This window comes from Megalobrama amblycephala, linkage group LG20 (assembly GCF_018812025.1).
Source record: "Megalobrama amblycephala isolate DHTTF-2021 linkage group LG20, ASM1881202v1, whole genome shotgun sequence".
NCBI lineage: Eukaryota > Metazoa > Chordata > Actinopteri > Cypriniformes > Xenocyprididae > Megalobrama > Megalobrama amblycephala.
Window position 1 is genome coordinate 19176650 of NC_063063.1, and position 20600 is coordinate 19197249.

The 20600-nt window shown below is 38.1% G+C and overlaps 2 protein-coding genes across 2 annotated transcripts in view; one reads left to right on the forward strand and one right to left on the reverse strand.

The window, feature by feature from the left end:
* Positions 1 to 14155, forward strand: part of skap1 (src kinase associated phosphoprotein 1) — a 34935-nt gene extending 20780 nt beyond the window's left edge. Inside the window, exons 12-13 of the mRNA XM_048171081.1 lie at positions 12691 to 12784; positions 13776 to 14155. Of these exons, the coding sequence (XP_048027038.1) occupies positions 12691 to 12783 (93 nt within the window). The 3' untranslated portion in view covers position 12784; positions 13776 to 14155. The remainder of the gene's footprint in view (positions 1 to 12690; positions 12785 to 13775) is intronic.
* A 1493-nt stretch (positions 14156 to 15648) lies between these two features.
* Positions 15649 to 20439, reverse strand: psme3 (proteasome activator subunit 3). Its single transcript, XM_048171084.1, has 11 exons — positions 20131 to 20439; positions 19530 to 19562; positions 19383 to 19445; positions 19183 to 19287; positions 17513 to 17561; positions 17297 to 17415; positions 17145 to 17213; positions 16897 to 16964; positions 16763 to 16817; positions 16582 to 16668; positions 15649 to 16439 (listed from the first exon to the last, which is right to left on the reverse strand). Exons 1-11 carry the CDS (start codon positions 20170 to 20172, stop codon positions 16359 to 16361), a joined length of 771 nt encoding a protein of 256 aa, XP_048027041.1. The 5' UTR covers positions 20173 to 20439; the 3' UTR covers positions 15649 to 16358.
* Between the last annotated feature and the right edge of the window lie 161 nt (positions 20440 to 20600).

Here is a 20600-nt window from a genome sequence, read left to right on the forward strand (position 1 = left end):
CTTGGCTGAATTTGTTGGTTAAAGCGTTCTGCATGTTTTTTGATTTTCTTTTCCTTATCTCGCTCTATCCATCTCCTCACTAATGATGAATAATACGCAGCTGGCCATAAGATGAGTCATATCGGTCAATACTCACTGACTTTCTCTTAGCAGCTATTCATTTACTGTATTCTAAATGACAAAGCTGGGATGGTCTTCACTCAGTCAGTGCATTCTTATTGCAGCATTTTACAAAGAAGACTTCAGACAAAATATAATGCATCAGGATTTGTAAATTTTTATTTCTGTTGATAAATCACACAATTTAAAAAAAAATGAATTGCATATCAGCTTTCAAACAAAGCAGTTACATTTTACATAAGATTATCCATACAAATATCCAAGAGATTTGCAGGCAATAAATTGAGCCTGTTTTGTAGCATGTCATATTGACTTAACAGAAAACTGTTGTACATCTGTGGTCTGTAGACCACTGCAATACTGTGGCCACACAGGCACATTCTCAATAATAGGCTGTTGATTCATCGCTGTAGTTGAGTCTTGGAACATTGAGTGATCGGCCAAGCAAACCATTATTTGATACATTCCCTTTAATCTATATATTTTTGTGTTTTACAAATGGGATGTGAGCAGGAACGCATAGTGTAGCTGTTTCTTAAAGATACACCACTGATAGAATCAATATGTTTTAATTTTGCCTTTAACTGAGCTCAATGTTATCTTAAAGGATTAGTTCAGTTTAAAATGAAAATTACCCCAAGCTTTACTCACCCTCAAACCATCCTAGGTGTATATGACTTTCTTCTTTCTGATGAACAGAATTGGAGTTATATTAATAAATATCCTGACGCATCCAAGTTTTATAATGGCAGTGAATGGGACCAACAAGTATGAAGCTCAAGAAAGTGCATCAATCCATCATAAACGTACTCCACACTGCTCTGGGGGGGTTAATAAAGGCCTTCTGAAGCGAAGCGATGTGATGCATTTGTGTATGAAAAATATCCATATTTAACAAGTTATAAAATATCTAGCCTTCCGCCAGACTTGGACGAAGAAAGTGTAATGCCTCTTCGCAGTTCACAACGCTTATGCTACGTCCTACGCCTTCCCTATTCAAATTACGAAAAAACATAACTAATGTGACATCAGTTATGCTCTTATGTAAGTTGAATACGGAAAGCGGTCTGGCGGAAGCTATATATTTTACTTTATAACTTGTTAAATATCTATAGTTTAACAAATGCATATTTTCGCTTCAGAAGACCTTTATTAACTCCCGGAGCCGTGTGGGGTACGCTTATAATGGATGGATGCACTTTCTTGAGCTTCATACTCATTGGTCACGTTCACTGCCATTATACATTTTAGATGCATCAGGATATTTAAGAATATAACTCTGATTGTGTTCATCAGAAAGAAGAAAGTCATATACACCTATGATGGCTTGAGGGTGAGTAAATCTTGGGGTAATTTTTCATTTGAAAGTGAAGTAATACTTTAAGAGAGATAGTTCACTCAAAATAAAACTCTGTCATTGTTGTTTCAAACCTGTGTGATTTTCTTTCTTCTTTGCAACACACAAAAAAGATATTAAAAAATGTTTCAGTGTTTTTTAGGCCATACAATGAAAGCAATTTTGCGTTTAAAAGAGGTCTAATAATAGCGTCCAAACACAGCCCTGGCGTCTAGGCTAAAACAAGGCAAAATTTGGGCTGTCAGTGAAAATTTAATAGACCAAATGAAACCAAACACCTTGTAATCACTGTTGACTTTGCTTACATGATGGAATATCATACATCTCGCAAGTTATTTTGGCAAAAACGACATGCATGTAACCAAATTCAAGGTTATTTTGGCTATAAGTGGGTTACTTAAAGTTAGACTATAACAGGTGTAACCTATATGGTGAAATGATGGCTATTGCTTGCTGGGTACTGACTTTCATTACATGGACAAAAACAGCTCAAACATTCTTCAAAATACCTTCTTTTGTTTTCCACAGAAAAAAGAAAATTGGATAGGTTTAGAATGGCTTAACAAATTTTTACAAACCCGATTCCAAAAAAGTTGGGACACTGTACAAATTGTGAATAAAAAAGGAATGCAATAATTTACAAATCTCATAAACTTATATTTTATTCACGATAGAATATAGATAACATATCAAATGTTGAAAGTGAGACATTTTGAAATGTCATGCCAAATATTGGCTCATTTTGGATTTCATGAGAGCTACACATTCCAAAAAAGTTGGGACAGGTAGCAATAAGAGGCCGGAAAAGTTAAATGTACATATAAGGAACAGCTGGAGGACCAATTTGCAACTTATTAGGTCAATTGGCAACATGATTGGGTATAAAAAGAGCCTCTCAGAGTGGCAGTGTCTCTCAGAAGTCAAGATGGGCAGAGGATCACCAATTCCCCCAATGCTGTGCCGAAAAATAGTGGAGCAATATCAGAAAGGAGATTCTCAGAGAAAAATTGCAAAGAGTTTGAAGTTATCATCATCTACAGTGCATAATATCATCCAAAGATTCAGAGAATCTGGAACACTCTCTGAGTAAGAGTCAAGGCCGGAAAACCATACTGGATGCCCGTGATCTTCGGTCCCTTAGACGGCACTGCATCACATACAGGAATGCTACTGTAATGGAAATCACAACATGGGCTCAGGAATACTTCCAGAAAACATTGTCGGTGAACACAATCCACCGTGCCATTCACCGTTGCCGGCTAAAACTCTATAGGTCAAAAAAGAAGCCATATCTAAACATGATTTAGAAGCGCAGGCGTTTTCTCTGGGCCAAGGCTCATTTAAAACTGACTGTGGCAAAGTGGAAAACTGTTCTGTGGTCAGACGAATCAAAATTTGAAGTTCTTTTTGGAAAACTGGGAAGCCATGTCATCCGGACTAAAGAGGACAAGGACAACTCAAGTTGTTTTCAGCGCTCAGTTCAGAAGCCTGCATCTCTGATGGTATGGGGTTGCATGAGTGCGTGTGGCATGGGCAGCTTACACATCTGGAAAGGCACCATCAATGCTGAAAGGTATATCCAAGTTCTAGAACAACATATGCTCTCATCCAGATGTCGTCTCTTTCAGGGAAGACCTTGCATTTTCCAACATGACAATGCCAGACCACATACTGCATCAATTACAACATCATGGCTGCGTAGAAGAAGGATCCGGGTACTGAAATGGCCAGCCTGCAGTCCAGATCTTTCACCCATAGAAAACATTTGGCACATCATAAAGAGGAAGATGCGACAAAGAAGACCTAAGACAGTTGAGCAACTAGAAGCCTGTATTAGACAAGAATGGGACAACATTCCTATTCCTAAACTTGAGCAACTTGTCTCCTCAGTCCCCAGACGTTTGCAGACTGTTATAAAAAGAAGAGGGGATGCCACACAGTGGTAAACATGGCCTTGTCCCAACTTTTTTGATATGTGTTGATGCCATGAAATTTAAAATCAACTTATTTTTCCCTTAAAATGACACATTTTCTCAGTTTAAACATTTGATATGTCATCTATGTTGTATTCTGAATAAAATATTGAAATTTGAAACTTCCACATCATTGCATTCTGTTTTTATTCACAATTTGTACAGTGTCCCAACTTTTTTGGAATCGGGTTTGTATTTTTAGATTAACTATTACTTCAAGTTTAAGAAAGAATTCTACCAACATGTTTGACACACTTGATATTTAATTAACACTAATGAAATGTACAGATATAACAGCTAATGAACCCTATAATCAGGATTAAATAACAAGACAGCTAAAACAGGTTTGATTCTGTTATTCAGAAAAAAGTGAGAATATGTAACATCCGATATGGTTGGTTATCAAAACATGGTAAGGATGTGCACAGGTCATTTATTTTTATCTCATGCCGTATTTCTAATTTGTGTAAACAATGAGTCTAACCATCTCAGATAGCTGGAGCATGACTCTGATTTTGTCATCAAGCTGTTATTATATTCAGGCAAGTAGATTTATCAGCTCTTACTTTTAATCCCTCTGTGACTGACACGTAATTGAAATAGCTTTTATTGATGGCAGTATTTTCGAAATAGCTGCACTTGTATCGCTCAGATCTCTTAGACCTCTTCAGATGCATCCTCAGAATCATTTCAGACAATGTGGGGCTCCTGCTCTTGTTTTACGGGTGCTTCCCTGGAACGTTGACCTTACTGAATGAAATATAGGCCGTTGGCTAGAACTCAAGCCTAACTCTGGCGGTCCCACTCATAAAGCAGTGGTCATAAAACCTGAGTGCATAAATTCTGCTGCACAGAGGCGTGGAGGGGAGGCCAAGTATATTTGTGTCAACACCAAGCGTAATTACAAGGTGATAAAGACGTGGAAGGTGCTAAATCAATTCCTCTAACCAACAGGTTTTTGAGGGAGCGCTATGATTGACCGCTGTGAAGTCACAAATCAAAGAGGTCGACAGCGCTGTCACAGCATTGGTGTAAGCAGAGCGTGCAGATTAAAAAAAGCTCTCTCATCAGTCTTTATTGATCCACCACTTACAGTGAATAAACAGCTATTCGGCTCATCTACACAAATCACTACACGTATCTATAATATGTGGGAGCGTTTTGGAGAGTGCCTACAGAAAATAGTTAATGGCTTATTAGTAGAGTATTTTGTTTATACTCTGGTGGAAGCATGGAAATGAAATTTAAAGACATTATGATAAAGTTTTTCATGTTGTTTATATGTCTATATGTGGTGTTTTTAATATGCTTTAAAGGGTTAGTTCACCCAAAAATGAAAATTATGTCATTAATGACTCACCCTCATGTCATTCCAAACCTGTAAGACCTCCGTTCATCTTCGGAACACAGTTTAAGATATTTTAGATTTAGTCCGAGAGCTTTCTGTCCCTCCATTGAAAGTGTTTGTACGGTAGACTGTCCATGTCCAGAAAGGTAATAAAAACATCATCAAAGTAGTCCATGTGACATCATTGGGTTAGTTAGAATTTTTTGAAACATCGAAAATACATTTTGGTTCAAAAATAACAAAAACTACGACTTTATTCAGCATTGTCTTCTCTTCCGGGTCTGTTGTCAATCCAGTTCACGACTCTGCAGTGACGCTGCTGATGTAAGACGCTGCTGACGTGTTATCTGGTGCGCCCGAGCTTCGTTTACAGTCTGAGGGAGACGCACTCTGTATTCAAGCTATTCTACATTGTTTGTATTTTGGTATTGCTATATTTTTTAAAATGGTGCGTAGGTGTGCATGTCGTGGATGTCCTAATCGCCAAAAACAACAACGTAAAAGTGCATTACCAACGTCGACAGATGAAAGGATTCAATGGAATCAATTCAATGGAATCAATTCAATGGAATCAATTCAATGGAAAGGATTCCGGAAGAGAAGACAATGCTGAATAAAGTTGTAGTTTTTGTTATTTTTGGACCAAAATGTATTTTCGATGCTTCAAAAAATTCTAACTAACCCACTGATGTCACATGGACTACTTTGATGATGTTTTTATTACCTTTCTGGACATGGACAGTCTACCGTACAAACACTTTCAATGGAGGGACAGAAAGCTCTCGGACTAAATCTAAAATATCTTAAACTGTGTTCCGAAGATGAACGGAGGTCTTACAGGTTTGGAATGACATGAGGGTGAGTCATTAATGACATAATTTTCATTTTTGGGTGAACTAACCCTTTAAGACAAACCATGTGCAAATTCATCAGTCAACAACACCATTGCTGAGTATTTTCTTCTTAAACTGCAGTGAACCAAAGACAGTCTCAAAAACAGCCCCTGTTTCCTACCATCACAAACATGTGACCAGTCCATTCAACATGTGGGGCGGGGCTTTTCTCCATTGATTTTCTATGATGTTCAAAGCATTTCCAGGGATGCTGACTTTTAGAAGGTAGATGTCTGACTTTGAGATTGCGAATGGGAACATGGCTCGTGTAACAATAGCAACACATTTGATGTTTGATTTGCTGTTCGTAGTCAAGACAAAAGCTAATAATATCGATTATGCTATGTGTCTGACATTGTAGACAGCGATACATAAAACGCATTACCATTCTGATACTTATCACGACCCTGTATAATAATCTTCTTCTGAATCAGTTTCTGGTTCAGACATTTATGGCTGGATTAAACCGTTATTTCCATTGCAATGTGTAGCGTTTACTACATTTGTGACCGAATGGATCAGGTAGTCTGAGCTGGTGTCATTGATTGGAGACTGGGACTAATTTGCATATTCATGTATCCCCTATACTAAATTAAGCGAGGGCGAAGAGTTACATTCAAGCTAATTTAAAGGGTTAGTTCACCCAAAAATGAAAATTCTGTCATGAATTACTCACCCGTAAGACCTTCATTCATCTTCAGAACACAAATTAAGATATTTTTGATGAAATCTGAGAGGTATATGACTCGTCCATAGACAGCAATATAATCACCACTTTCAAGGTCCAGAAAGGTACTAAAGACATCGTTAAAACAGTCAACGTGACTGCAATGGTTCAATCTTAATTTTATGAAGCGACTTTTTGTGAGCAAAAACAAAACAAAAATAACAACTTTATTCAACAATATCTTCTCTTCTGTGTCATTCTCATACATTGTTTACGTCCAGCACTTCCAGGTTCTACATCAGAATGCTAACTCATTATTGGCCAGCTCCTAAGCAGCATCACACGCATGCGTCTTGCTGCTCACGTGTGCAGCTTTGGCCAATACTGAGCCGGCATTCGGACGTAAACATGGAAGCCTTCCCTGTGCTTACTGTGGCAACTGTGTAAGGATAATGACAGGGAAGAGAAGAGATTGTTGAATAGTCGTTATTTTTGTTTTGTTTTTGCGCACAAAAAGTATTCTCGTCGCTTCATAATATTAAGGTTGAACCACTGTAGTCACTGTAGTCAATGTCTTTAGTACCTTTCTGGACCTTGAAAGTGGTGGTTATATTCCTGTCTATGGACAAGTCATATACCTCTCGGATTTCATCAAAAATATCTTAATTTGTGTTCCGAAGATGAACAAAGGTCTTACGGGTTTGGAACGACATGAGGGTAATTAATGACAGAAATTTCATTTTTGGGTGAACTAACACTTCAAGGCATGAAGATATTATTTTCAAGATTATTTAATTCTTTCATAGAAGAAATAAAGCCATACAGGCTTGTTGCTATCCCCCTTTATTGGTAAACTACACCTTTAAGTTCTGGACTGCACTGCCGAGTTATTCATCTAATAAACCCAATGTTTTAATCTTCTGGTGAGTTAATTTTGCAAGCAAATCCAATAGTTGCACTAACGGCTCCCTGTTTCCTTCAGATCAGCCTCCCCCTGCCGCCATTGCCTTCCTTCTCATGCCGCATGGCTCCTCAATCAGAACACTTGAACATGAAATAGTGGCGAACGCTAACATCCATCTGCCAGCTTTATACAGCCTACTCAATCCTCAAGGCTAAAGAATCACGACAGCAGGACAGCAGGATATTTTTTTTTTTTTTTTTTCTTCGTACTCTAATCACATTGCATGTTCGCTACCACGTAACATATATACTTTACTTTGTCTTATTGTTGTAACTCTCGCTCTTTGCGCTATAGTTAGTTTTCTGTGTTCCGTTTAGTTGAAGGGGCCCATGGAGACTTTTCTTAACCATTCTTTTTTCTTCTTCAACCATGCCATCCTTTTGCATTCCTAACTCTTAATTTATGCCCCTAGATTCAAAGTACATGACTCCCAAAGGTCAGACCCAACACATGCCAGTATTCCCAGTGGAATCCTCTTAAAATCCTGGAATGAGAAGCAAAGAGATTTATTGCACTAAAAATGGAGGCAAACTTCTCCAAGATCCTTTTAACATGCAAGCCCACTGATATCCCTTTCTTTCATTTTGCCTTGGCCTTTCTATAGAATGTGCTTTACACTCTCACCATTAGGGGCTGTAAACCAGGAATCTTGGATGCCAGTCTAGACAAGGGCCAACCCACTGTTAACATCTAGATGCTCCATCAGTATGGCTGTAGACACTACTGCCACCTTCTGGCTGACATTTGTAAGCTTTTTCAAGCTAGGTGGCCCATCTAGTGTTTTTTTGTTTTGTTTGTTTTTTTAAACAAATACTTGATAATGTGTGTGGAAAACCTGGCTCTTTTTGCTGTATATTTTTGATTTATCATTTAAAACGTATAAATATACATTTTATATTTATATTTGCATTTTATGTTTTTCTCCTATTAAGCCATTTAGACTACAATTTAATCTGATAAGCATGTATGTTTATGTGTATTTCTCTCATGTTCCACTATGCAGGTTTTTACAGGTAGACATAAATGTGAATTTGCCTATGAATGTGCAGTTCTCACAGACAAAACTGGGCGATTGTGACTGTTATCTCCTCCCTTGTGGGACACATCCTAATAAACTTCAGACAGATGACGGCTCCAGTTGGCCTCCCGCCCAGGGGGTCAGTCTCCTACAAAATGCCTAAAGAAAAGAAAAAGGTGCCATAAAAGAAAAGGAAAATCCAGTGGAAATAGACAATCCTTTTTAACTCATTCTCACACACTCATCTAAGGGCCTGCCTTCTTTGTGGCAACATAGGCACAGAGGTGCTGTATAGACATATTGAGCTTTCTATTTACCAGCAGAGGCATCAGGGGGTGAGTCTGGGGTTCTGGGGTCATGCAGAAGGCAACGGTCATCTCCCGGTCAACTACAGTAGGTCATTATTCAGCCTAAGCCAATAGTCCAGAACTGCACGGCGGCCGCCCCTCCTCACACTCTGCATAATTATTATAAATGGGAGGCCACATAAACAGCCATCATTACAGGCTCTCAGCAGCATACACAATCCACTTTAAATGCCTATTAAGTTTAAGTGCCATCAGTAATCCCCAAGTGTACTTTTACAACGGCAGATTATTTGGTCTTCCACATTTTTACTCGATGTCGCTCCTTCGAGTGCCCAGGATTTGAGATTAAATAAGGCCTGTGGTGTTTCCTCTCTGGTTTATTGGACTACGCAATACAAATATTAATACTACAAGTTCTTAATGACTAGCTAAGATGAAAATGACATGCAAATGAAATGCACTGATTGAGATAAATTGAACGACGGCCGTCTTTGCTCGAGCAGCAGATCAATACCTGTTCGCCACCTGCCGTGTCTGCTGCTTAGGACTAGCAAACAACGTGACGTATTGGTGTTTGTCTTTTAAGATGGCTGGATGAGTGAGTCCCTGTGCAGCACTGAGCATGTGGAGCCGATGCTTTACGACGCGAGTTAAGGAAAGAGAAGCAGGAGAGGAAAAGTGGAGGAGGGGGTTGTTGCACCCGAGCGCCGGGTTCAGCGGCGGGGCAATGAGAGACTTCCTGCGCTCCATCACTCCCAAGGCCTACCTCAGTCAGCTGGTGGCCAGGGGCAGAGGCCTCATGTCTCATTCTTATTACCATGTCTCCTGCCTCCACAGTGCGTGTGTGTGCGTTTCTTCTCGTAACAGAAAAAAATGAATGCGTGTGGGCACCGAGGGAGAGTTTGCAAATAAGGGAAATGATTAAAACACGATTGGGGAAGAAGGCGTGCATGCAAAGCATGTCGTCTTGGAGGGATTTATAAAATGGAGAGGAAGAAAAGGAAGCTCTGTATTCTGGCGTTAATATAGACAGGAGACACTTTTAAGCCTGTCATGATTTTGTTCAAGTTAAGCCACTCCTTTTTAAGGCATCATTAGCTGTCAATCTGTCCCCTGGTCACTGGAGAGCAATGGGCCCATCTGAATACCATTGCCAGCCTCCCCCTGAGTGAAAAATAAATGATATCAGTGGCACACTGCAGGTGTTGTCATGGCAACACACACTCTTGATAGCTCCCTGTGCCAACTCCGCCTTCCTCCAGAGAAGGTCATGCGGAGGTCAGCGGCATCGCAACGACACACTTCACTTTCTCAGCAGCTGCCCACCAGACCTAGACCAAACTGAGACGCACCTGACCCTGTCCTGTTACAGAGCAGCTTCCAGAAAAGCCACCCATTATCCCAGTCCCATGCAGTTCTTTCGGGTAAATCTCTATAACAACCCTCTATACGGTCAGGCGCAGATTGGATGTCTCCCAAATGCCTCTAGCTGACAGATGCATTGCCGAAAAGCAGATTGCTAATACTGGGAGGCAGGAAAAATGAGGCAGGAATGAAAAGGACACGAGTCATCGAAATGGGACGGACTGCACTGGAATGTATTGACTCTCTTTCTTGTACTGCATGTGTACTCTGTTTGAACCCACAGTTACACCATGTTGGGGAGGGTGTGGGCGAGGAAGGCGGGGCAGCTTGGAGGCGTGTTGGACGGGAGGAGGTGCAGCGTGTTTTAAATGGCTTCATTAGCCATGGACACACCTGTGATTTCGAGGAGTATTATACAACAGTTTGTTCTGGTCCTCGACTTTCATTGCTATTCTAAGATTGCTGATATACAGTTCAGCTGGACTGGGACTTTTCACTGTTTTAACACTTTGCTTAAGTACAGAAATACTGTCAGTCTGTGTATTACTAGTGTGGTTACATCATTAGGTGCATCAGTTAGCTGCATCAGTAGGTGGCGATATGCAACTGTGTGTTCCTGAATGAATCAGTGGCTTTGTCCAAAAACTTAGGCAGCTGACTTGTTGCCTCGCTGCCTTATCAGGCAATGACTTTGTAGGCAGCGTTTGCGCACTAAGGTCCCTTTCGAAACTGATTTCAGACAGACTTTTGAGGCAGCGTAATGATTTAATGACCTACAGCAAAATAAAGAGAGCTTTGGTGAAAACTAAGCAAATATTTAATAATTACAGTAGTAATTTCTTACTAGAAATGACATCAAAAGTGGAAAAATTTGGTTAAAAACATACATTGACACACGAACTGACCACTAACCAAAACTTTCAGACACCATCTTTCTTTTTTAGCTTAACTTTCACAGAATGGAACACACAGGATTGTGGGATATCAAAGGCAGCAACGGAATCAATGAATGAGTCATTGAATCATCAACTCAATCGATTTATCTGAAACACTGACTCATTCTGGAACGAAACAAGTGTTTCTTTATGAGGGATTCATTGAATCATTTTCTCAACTGATCTGTTCAAAATGAATCAGATTTAGGAAAAAAATAAGTAACTAAACCCATTTTCACTATATAGTATATAATTACAACATGCATAATCTAAATAACAATAAGGACACAGTTTTGGGGATTGGAGAAGCATCATCAGCTCTCCATCACAGTGAAAATCATTTACTCAACTGATTCATTCAAACAATGAATCATTCATGAACAACGCTGTTGCTCCATGCGAATGACCTGGGAGTTTTGTGTTTGTGCATTGAAAAAAAACCCCACAAGGTCCAGCAATGTCTTTTTTAAAGGTTGAGCTTTTAACGTGAGTTCCATGTTTTTAGAACACTGTGACATGCACAGGATGCAGCAAAAGTGGCGAGACATGAGTGGAACATTCAAACATGTCCATCTATTCTAGTGCATGTTTGCATAGAAAAAAATGGAAAAGCAGCGCATTAAAATGCAAATCTCGCTCTGTGTGATTGTGAATGGCCCCTTCTGGTAATATTGAGTCTAAAATGTAAGTTACTCAGTATTAACTTCTTGTTTACTGAACTGTTGTATAAGAGCATCAATCTACACCTCCAACAATCCCCATCTGCATAGCTGTATGCGTCTCAAACAAAGAGCTCAAGTTCTCAGATGTACCGTTACCGAGGCGTTGATGCCACAACGGCATTCAGCTCACCGTCCAGATGGATTTTATTCCGTATAGCATCATTAAAGCGCCTCATCTGCATGGGCTGAGGACTACATTAGGCTCTGAGCACTGTGGGTGTGCTTAAAGAGAGGAAGGTAATTAGTTCCTACTCTCCTCAGCAGGCAGTGGATGGATGACATGCTCATCATGTCTAAATGTACAGTGTGCGCTTCTAGAATACTAAAGCTCTTAAAACACTTCAGTCTTCCACTATCAGTCTATCTCTGTGTTCTTTAATCTCCTCATTTATAACCCCCTGTCCACCTGAGTCTGTCTTCATTCATTAAAGGCCAGATCTGGGGCTCTCTCCACTCTTACTCTGAAGAGCTTTGGCCTGGACTAGCTCTTATATGTATTTGATTTTGGAGAGGAGTGAATTGAGTGAATCTGCTTCGCTCAAGACATCAAAATAGCTTACCCTGTCATGCGGTTCCAGCACCCAAAGATAAACATTTGCACATCCAAGCACCAATGTTAAATCCTTGTTTCTCCAATTCCTAGTCCATAAATGTCAATATCTCTGGCGGCAGTTATTACCTCTAACTTCTAACAACATAATCATCATACTTAGAAATGACTAAATTGGTGTTTTAAGATTAAATTAACATTTATATTTGCATTTCAATGGCTTTATGCAGGTGCATGTCATTTTGTTCTATTAAAAACATTTTTACACTTTCTTTTACATGCAGTTTAAAGGCTCTGCTGAGACATTCAGCAGATTTTTCTGACAAGACTGAATACGAATATACAGTGAACATATATGAATGTTCAGTTTTTGAATTCTAAAACAAAAACTAGACTCTCTAATGTAATGAATTACACCTGAGGTTAAAAATCCTCACATAATGTTCTGTATTTTTGTTTTTCTAAACTAGGAATACAACATCCATGGATGGTGGGTCGGGGAGCGAGACGGTGCCATCGGCATAGTCCCCAAGGAGTTTTTGCATCCTGCTTATATTCTATGAGGTACTTGTATTCACAGAATCATTCTACATGATCATTGACCACACTGTAAAAAATCAGAAGTTGAGAAAACTTAAAAGTTTAAGGCAACAAACTTCAGCAGATTTTTGAGTTTTCTCAACTTGTTTTTGTAGGAAGTTTTGAGTTTTCTCAACTTTTTGTTGTATAAACTGTATACAACAAGTTGAGAACTCAAAAATCTGCTGAAGTTTGTTGCCTTAAACTTTTAAGTTTTCTCAACTTTTATTTATTTTTTATTTTTTTACAGTGCATAGGATATAAACAAGAACAGCTCTCTAACTTTCTTAAACTGAGAGTGGGAAATAAATGTAAAGTGTATTAACGTATTGTTAAAGTTACAAAAGCCATTGTACTTGATGAATGAACTTTATCACTGTATTAAAGTTTAAAAAGTTTTCAAAATTGCTTCAGCATTAAATCCAATTCCTCCATGCTGACACCTGCTGGAAATGATTGCAACTACAAAGAAATATGGCAGCATTATTTTAGATTCACACAGAGGCTGCATCCTAAATCGTATACTCTCTTGAGTAGATACTTCTTTTGAATAAGTAATTACTTCACGACTGCAAAAAAAAAAAAAAAAAAAAAAAAAAAGTATGTTCTATCTATATAGTATGAATGTGTGTAGTATAAATGTAATCTGGGCATACTACCTTAATCATGCTTATCATGTGACCTACCAAGGTTAGTTGCATTTTTTCACAGCCATCCACAATTTCTCTCCAGTGGCCTCATGTTATAGTAAAGTGTCCATTGTATGCACACTTCAGAATCTCGCTGGAAGTAGTAGGTCATCTGGGTACATTTTGCATACTCTTTTATGAGTGCTATGAATTTGGACATACATACCTCTTTTGTCACATACTGTTTTTCACCTATTATATAGTAGGAAGTATGCGATTTCAGATGCAGCCTTAGTATATTGTTCAAACTGGTGTTAATTTTGTTTTTTTTTTGTTTTCTCTTTTAGGTTTGCTTTTTGTGAAGATCACAGAATTTCCAGGGTTATAACACTTTAACACATCATTGTTTAGAAATTGTAAATGAGTAGATTATAAAAAGAGTTAAAGGGACCGTTCACCCTAAAATGAAAATTAAGTTATAAATTACTCACCCTGGCGCTGCTTTAATGCCGTATGCCCTTTTTTCTTTTATGGACCACAAAAGGAGAATTTGTAAAAAAAAAAATGTCCTGCTTGCGCTTGTTGATATAATGGCAGTGAATAGAGATGAGCATCAAGCTTCTTTAAAAGATGCAAAAGGATCACAGAATGATCCCATGTAACTTATATTGTATATTCTGGGGGTGTTCTGGGGGTATACGATATAAAATTTAATGAAAATCCTGAACTTGGCCGTTGGTCTTCAGTGCACAGCTATGCAGTGTGCTCATCGCTATTGAGTGGTGGAATTATGATGCAGTTTTGTAGGCCAAAAACCAGAAGCAAGTTAACATTTTAGCACTTCTGGTCCATCATTCCAAAGTCAATGGGTTTTTTGAATGGGTATTTGATTAAATGGCTGAAATAAGGTCTGTGGTTAACACAAGCTGATTTTCACGTTTATTCTAGCAGTATTAACCTACTCATGATTTTTTTAAGCCATTACATCTTGAAAATTAAAGTTGCTATCAAGTGGCTAAATTGGACTACGGAGGCTGTCGGTGACATTAAACGTCATCGCAGCGAACAGGTAAGCTCAGTCTGCTTTTATAGGCTAGTTATGCGCTCTTACAAACTAGTCTAATTAAAAATTTCTGGGAAAATGTTTTTAGATAAAGACTGAAAGAGTTGTCGAAAGCTTAGTGTTGGTGACGTTGAAATTGTGCGACTGTGGTGTAGTTCGCTTGTAGCCTACCATTAGCCTTTTAATTGTTCATCTGTGTAAATTATCTTGATGGACAAAACGTTTAAGTATCATAAACTTTTGTTGATCACAGAGCTTATTTTTTTGCAACAATCCAGAAGCCTATGGGAAAATCCTATTGGGTTTTTGTATCTGCCATCTGCCCATTGGCCAACAAAGTGACATCACGGTTCCACTATTCACTGCAACTATATGGACGAGCGCAGACCGGACATTTTTTATTATTTTTTATTTTCCTTTTGTGGTCCATAAAAGAAAGAAGGGCATATGGCACAAGGCCACCCAAGGGTGACTTAATTTTCATGTTAGTGTGAACTATCTCTTTAAGTAAAATTGGATTTTAGTTCATTTCTAGAAATGGTAGAACTAAAAAAAAGACCAAATAATTTGTCTTGCATGTTTTGTGTTTTTTATATTAAATTATCAGTGTACACTAAATTTAGGCATATCTAAATCTAATTTTTTTTTATTTCTTCAAGCATAAGCCACATTTACACAAACGGTGTACATATAAAAAACATTTGTAGTTTTGAAACTTCTTTTCCAGTTTATCTCATTGATCATGTTAAGACTGTGATCCATTTCAACAGCACAAATTACTGAATACATTTTTCATTCACAATTTAGGCTGTGGCAGCATCTTGAAAAAGCCATCTACTGGTTGTTAGGAGTTATTCTATATGTTGAGATGCGTTTTCTTCTTGACTCTGCATTTCTATTTGAAAATGTTTAGTTGACAGTAGTTGGTAGTATAGACTAACCAATTCAGCAGATATTACTCAAAGGAAATGACCTGTCATACCACAGTATGCTTTAGTAAAAAGAAAAATAAAGAGCTTTTCTACTTTGGACTACTTGTATTCATACATGGACTACAATTCTAGTGCAATGCTAGTTCTTTAATATGGAACAAGGAGTAAAAATATTCAGGACAAAAGCACATCACAAGAATGGCAGTTAAGTACGTGCCTTACGTGTATTGTAAAAACAATAGTTTATTCAGCAAAATGTATCACTCTTAAAACTGGACAAAGAAACCCATAAAAAGCTTCCAGAATCTGATGAATCAGTCATTTCAAAAGAAAATATAATATTCCATCATGTAATAACAACTGTCAGCTCACACTCCAAATAAAATCTTGCAGATGAACCGCCTTGCTTCCTACATGTACATTTTAGATGAACAACGTAAACTGCTTAAATGAAATACAGCATCAATAAGAGCTTCTCTGCTTCTCGACCGGAGAAACCGACCATCATCATCCATATTCAAACCCCCGAAGGAGGCTCAGAAACACCTGAAATGGACTTAAAAACAGAACTACATGGAATTTGGCTTTGCAAAAGATAAAAAAATGAAACCCAATGTTGAAATGTTTCTTTAATTAAAGAAAACCAAATCTGAGACAGTTTTCTCGGGACGCATGTTCAGGCTCTGCCTTTATACATTTACACTGTCCGCTAAGAAAGAAAAGAAAAATCAAAAAGGGCTTCATTTTAAAGTGTTTAAAATAGTGACCATATTTTACAATTCTATCTTAAGTGGCATGTTCTATCAGGCCTGATTGAGCGGTCCCTCTCTTGGCCTGGATATAATGGGTGACAGGACTGCTCTAGAACCATCTGAAGGCTAAAGCTAGCTCCAAATGGTGGAACAACGGGCCAAGAACGAAAGGGGTGGGTGATCTTAGTACAGAGCATCGGTATTGCTGCTCCTCGGCCTCTTGATCTTCTCGATGTTCTTCAGGATCATGTCATGTAATGTTACCTGCGAGACAAGTTTGATTTATTAAAACAGTAATCACAACTACACCCATGACAGCACATATATGCAGTATTTCTACACTTTAAATCAAAGATAATCTTCAAAATCATTTGCATAATTATATATTTGTTACAGAAATACTTACATATTGATTTCTCAGCTCTGACACTATAATCTTGAGGCTGATGTATTCCTTCTCATCAATCTCGGTCACTGTGCGACGATAATCCTCCTATAAAAAGTAAAAATATACATTATGCATATATTAAATAACTAGTGTATTCCTGATCTAACTGCTATGTGTGTGTACTGAAGATATGACTTACAACATGAGGGTATTTTGCTATTTTGGAAACCAGCTTTGCCCTTGTGATGTAATACCTGCAAAAGATAGTATTTAAAAAATGTGAAGAATAAAAACAGTCTGAATGTAAATCTTTTCTGGCTAACCGTGATGTACCTGGATATCTGATCTAAGAAAGAAGCTGCTTCTCCTTCCACTGTTCTGAGTTCAGCAACCGTCTCCTCCTGTAGAAAGTGAAGATAAACAGAATCACAACCAGGTAATTGCCTGACAGGACCAAAGCTTCCTTATTGATTCTTTTTAAACACCAAAATTTACCGAGGAATTACTGCTTGTCCTAATCTGCCTACAACAAATGTAGCTAATTGCATGCAAATAAAGAACTGAAGAATGTGGCACCATACCTGAATTGAGACACCAAAATTGTTGCCATCTTCTATTCTTGGGATTAACAACTGAACCCACATCTTGACCTAGAAAACGAAGGAAAGGACATTTACCCAGAGCACTTTTAATGAGAGACAGCATGCCTGAGACTATGGTTACATGGACCTACCGTGTTGCACTTTTCTATGAGAGTTCTGATTTCAGGTTTGACCTTTTCAATCACCTCCACCAATTTGCCATTGCTTTTCATCATTCCACCAGGCATGACAAAGACCTTGGTCCCGCCAACTACAAACAGAAAACAGGATAATGTTTTTGGCATTTCAAACTTACTTTAATCACTTGCCAAATTAAAGACACTACTTTCTTAGGCAGGAAAACTCACCTTTGTCATCTCCTGCACCATCTTCGAGTTTCCTCTTCTTAGCATTTTGCTATTAAGAAAATATTTCAAGGTTACTGACTGATCTTTTTGTTTCATGTATGGAAGCTTATTTCCACCACAGAATAAAAAGGTAACTGCAACTTTTTCCCCCCTCGAGTTCATATATCACAATTCTGAGGGGAAAAAAAGCCAGATATAAACTCACAGTTCTGACTGTTCTCAGAATTGTGAGAGGAAAAAGTCAATTGTGAGATAAAAAGTTACATTTAGCTTATTTTTTATTCCGTGGCAGAAACAATCTTCCAAAATGTTTTGCACAAAGCAACAAAAGCCTATTTTTTCCCCAGAGTGTCTAGTTACACCAAGTGCAAATAGCATCCCTTGTTGGCAAATGCTATTTACACTAGCTCCGCCCACCAATGTCTGATTGGGCCAGTTTTAGTTTTAAAAAAAGACATTTTTTGTTTTCTCCCAATAAGGCAGAATCCATTTAATAATTTTTAATAAATATAATCATTTACACTCTGATATTATTGCATCATGTTACTGTACAAAAATACTGAGGTTCAAATAGTATCTGCCAAATATAAAGTATCGAAAGCATCTAACTACTATTTACTCTTATTGCAAAGAACTGATACTTTTACTTGGTGTAAATAGAATCTATTGCTCTGTTCACCTAGTGTAAATAGTGTATCGCTAAGAAAATGCTGCTATTTTCACTTAGTGTAAATAGCATCTATTGCTATTTGCACTTAACGTAAATAGCTGCTGCCAATTTTTTTTGTATCCAGTTCAGCGACTTTATATCACTCTTTCAACTTGATCTGCTTTTTGACTGATGAATTAAAGGATTAGTTCACTTCTGAATGAAAATTCCCTGATAATTTACTCACCCCCATGTCATCCAAGATGTTCATGTCTTTCTTTCTTCAGTCGAAAAGAAATTAAGATTTTTAATGAAAACATTCCAAGATTATTCTCCTTATAATGGACTTCAATGGTCTCCAAATAGTTGAACGTCAAAATTAGTGCAGTGCAGCTTCAAAGGGCTTTAAACGATACCAGACGAAGAATAAGAGTCTTATCTAGTGAAACAATCGATCATTTTTTACAAAAAAATACAACTATATATGCCTTTTAAACACAAATGATCACATTGCAAGTGCTTCTGCCAGACCGCTTTCCGTATTCTTCAAAAAGCTTACGCTGTATGTCCTACGCCTTCCCTATTCAACTTACAGAAAACATGGAACTGGCGCCACGTTCGTTCCGTAAGTTGAACAAGGAAGGCATAGGACATACAGCGTAAGCTTTTTGAAGAATACGGAAAGCGGAAGCACATGCAAGACGATCATTTGTTTATATAAAGCATATACAGTTATATTTTTTTAGAAAATGACCGATCGTTTCACTACATAAGACCCTTATTCCTCGTCTGGTATTGTTTAAAGCTGCACTGAAACTGTAATTTTGACCTTCAACCGTTTGGAGGCCATTGAAGTCCACTATAAGGAGAATAATCCTGGAATGTTTTCATCAAAAACCTTAATTTCTTTTCGACTTAAGAAAGAAAGACATGAACATCTTGGATGACATGGGGGTGAGTAAATTATCAGGAAAGTTTTATTTGAAAGGGAACTAATCCTTTAATACGCTTGACTTCTTACCCCCTCAAGCCCATCATGGATGTCTGTAAGTAGAATTGGGTCTGGCACCGTCAGATTGATCTCTGAATGAATTTCTTTCAGTTCACGGATATTAATTGTGGGATCCTAAAAAAAGACACGACAGTAAAAATGCTGTTTAGTACATCTGAAGAAGTGAATTTAAAGAATGCATCATAATCTATGATTAAACACTTACTTACCTTCAAAAACTGGTCCAGTTCTAGCAATTTCTTCGGGAAAAAGTTTGCAACCAAATCCTCAGCCTAATTTTGAATAATTAAACCGTAAGCTGCCCAATTGTAAAAGAAATGTTCATACAAAAACTCTCGGTAAGTGCAGTACCTTACCTCTGCTGTAATTCGTTCCCTGAAAGCGTCAACCTGGCAAGACAAGAAATATTCACATATAACTATTAAAACATCTAAATAACTATTAAAAGCCATTCACTCTTAAATAAATAAATAAATAAAACAACGGGCGGCCCTTCTATTTTGGGATGCTAAATGTTGTCAACATGTAGCATATAATCGTGCCGCTTCCCACCATCCCATGACTTGTTATCCTCACCGTCTTCGCCGTGATCCCTTGCTAACATAATCAACGACTGTAAAGTCAAAAATCGGGACTGAAGCAGTTGTGCATTTCTACCGCGGCAACATGCTGCTGTGCTAAAAACACGCTTCATCCACACTCGCGGTTCACGCTGACTCCACCGCGCATGTGGGAGCTCTGGCTTCCCCATGAAGATTTGAAAAATATAATCCGCATATACTTTATCACAATATGTATTTAAAACAGAAGTGATTTTACAAGCATATGTGCGTGTAAAAGTTAGCTAACGCGCTCACGAGGTGACTCACGAGCAAGCCGGCTAGCCGCAAGCTAACATTTACAAACAGTTCATCTAAGTGCTCCTTATTTAAATAAGGTAAGCAGTGAGACATTTACCTTTGTCTTGATCTCATTGTCCACCTTAAGAAGCGAAGACATCGTATTAATTCAATAAATGAGAAAAATGAGGGATTGTCCTAAAAGCATTAACTAACCGTGTGGCTCACTAACTGCTGTCAGCCACAAGGCACTTGAGCGCTTCTAGATGACGCAAAGGCTTCGAGACCGTAGAAGTGAATACATAGAAATCACTTCAGCGCTGTCGTGTGGGAACATTTCATCTTCATTCATTTTTATTTTGATACATTTTGAATCATCTGGTATTCATGACAAAACCAAGTCAATGAAATATAGTGGTCGCATCGACGTAAGAATGTAATCAGCAGCGCAACTATTGCTATAACGATATCTATGTGTATATATCTATGTTCGCGTCGACTTCGAAAGACGTATGTGCATGCGTGCGTCATATTTTCGTCTGTAAAAATATTGTTTATTTAAATCACAATATTAACCGATAAAATACT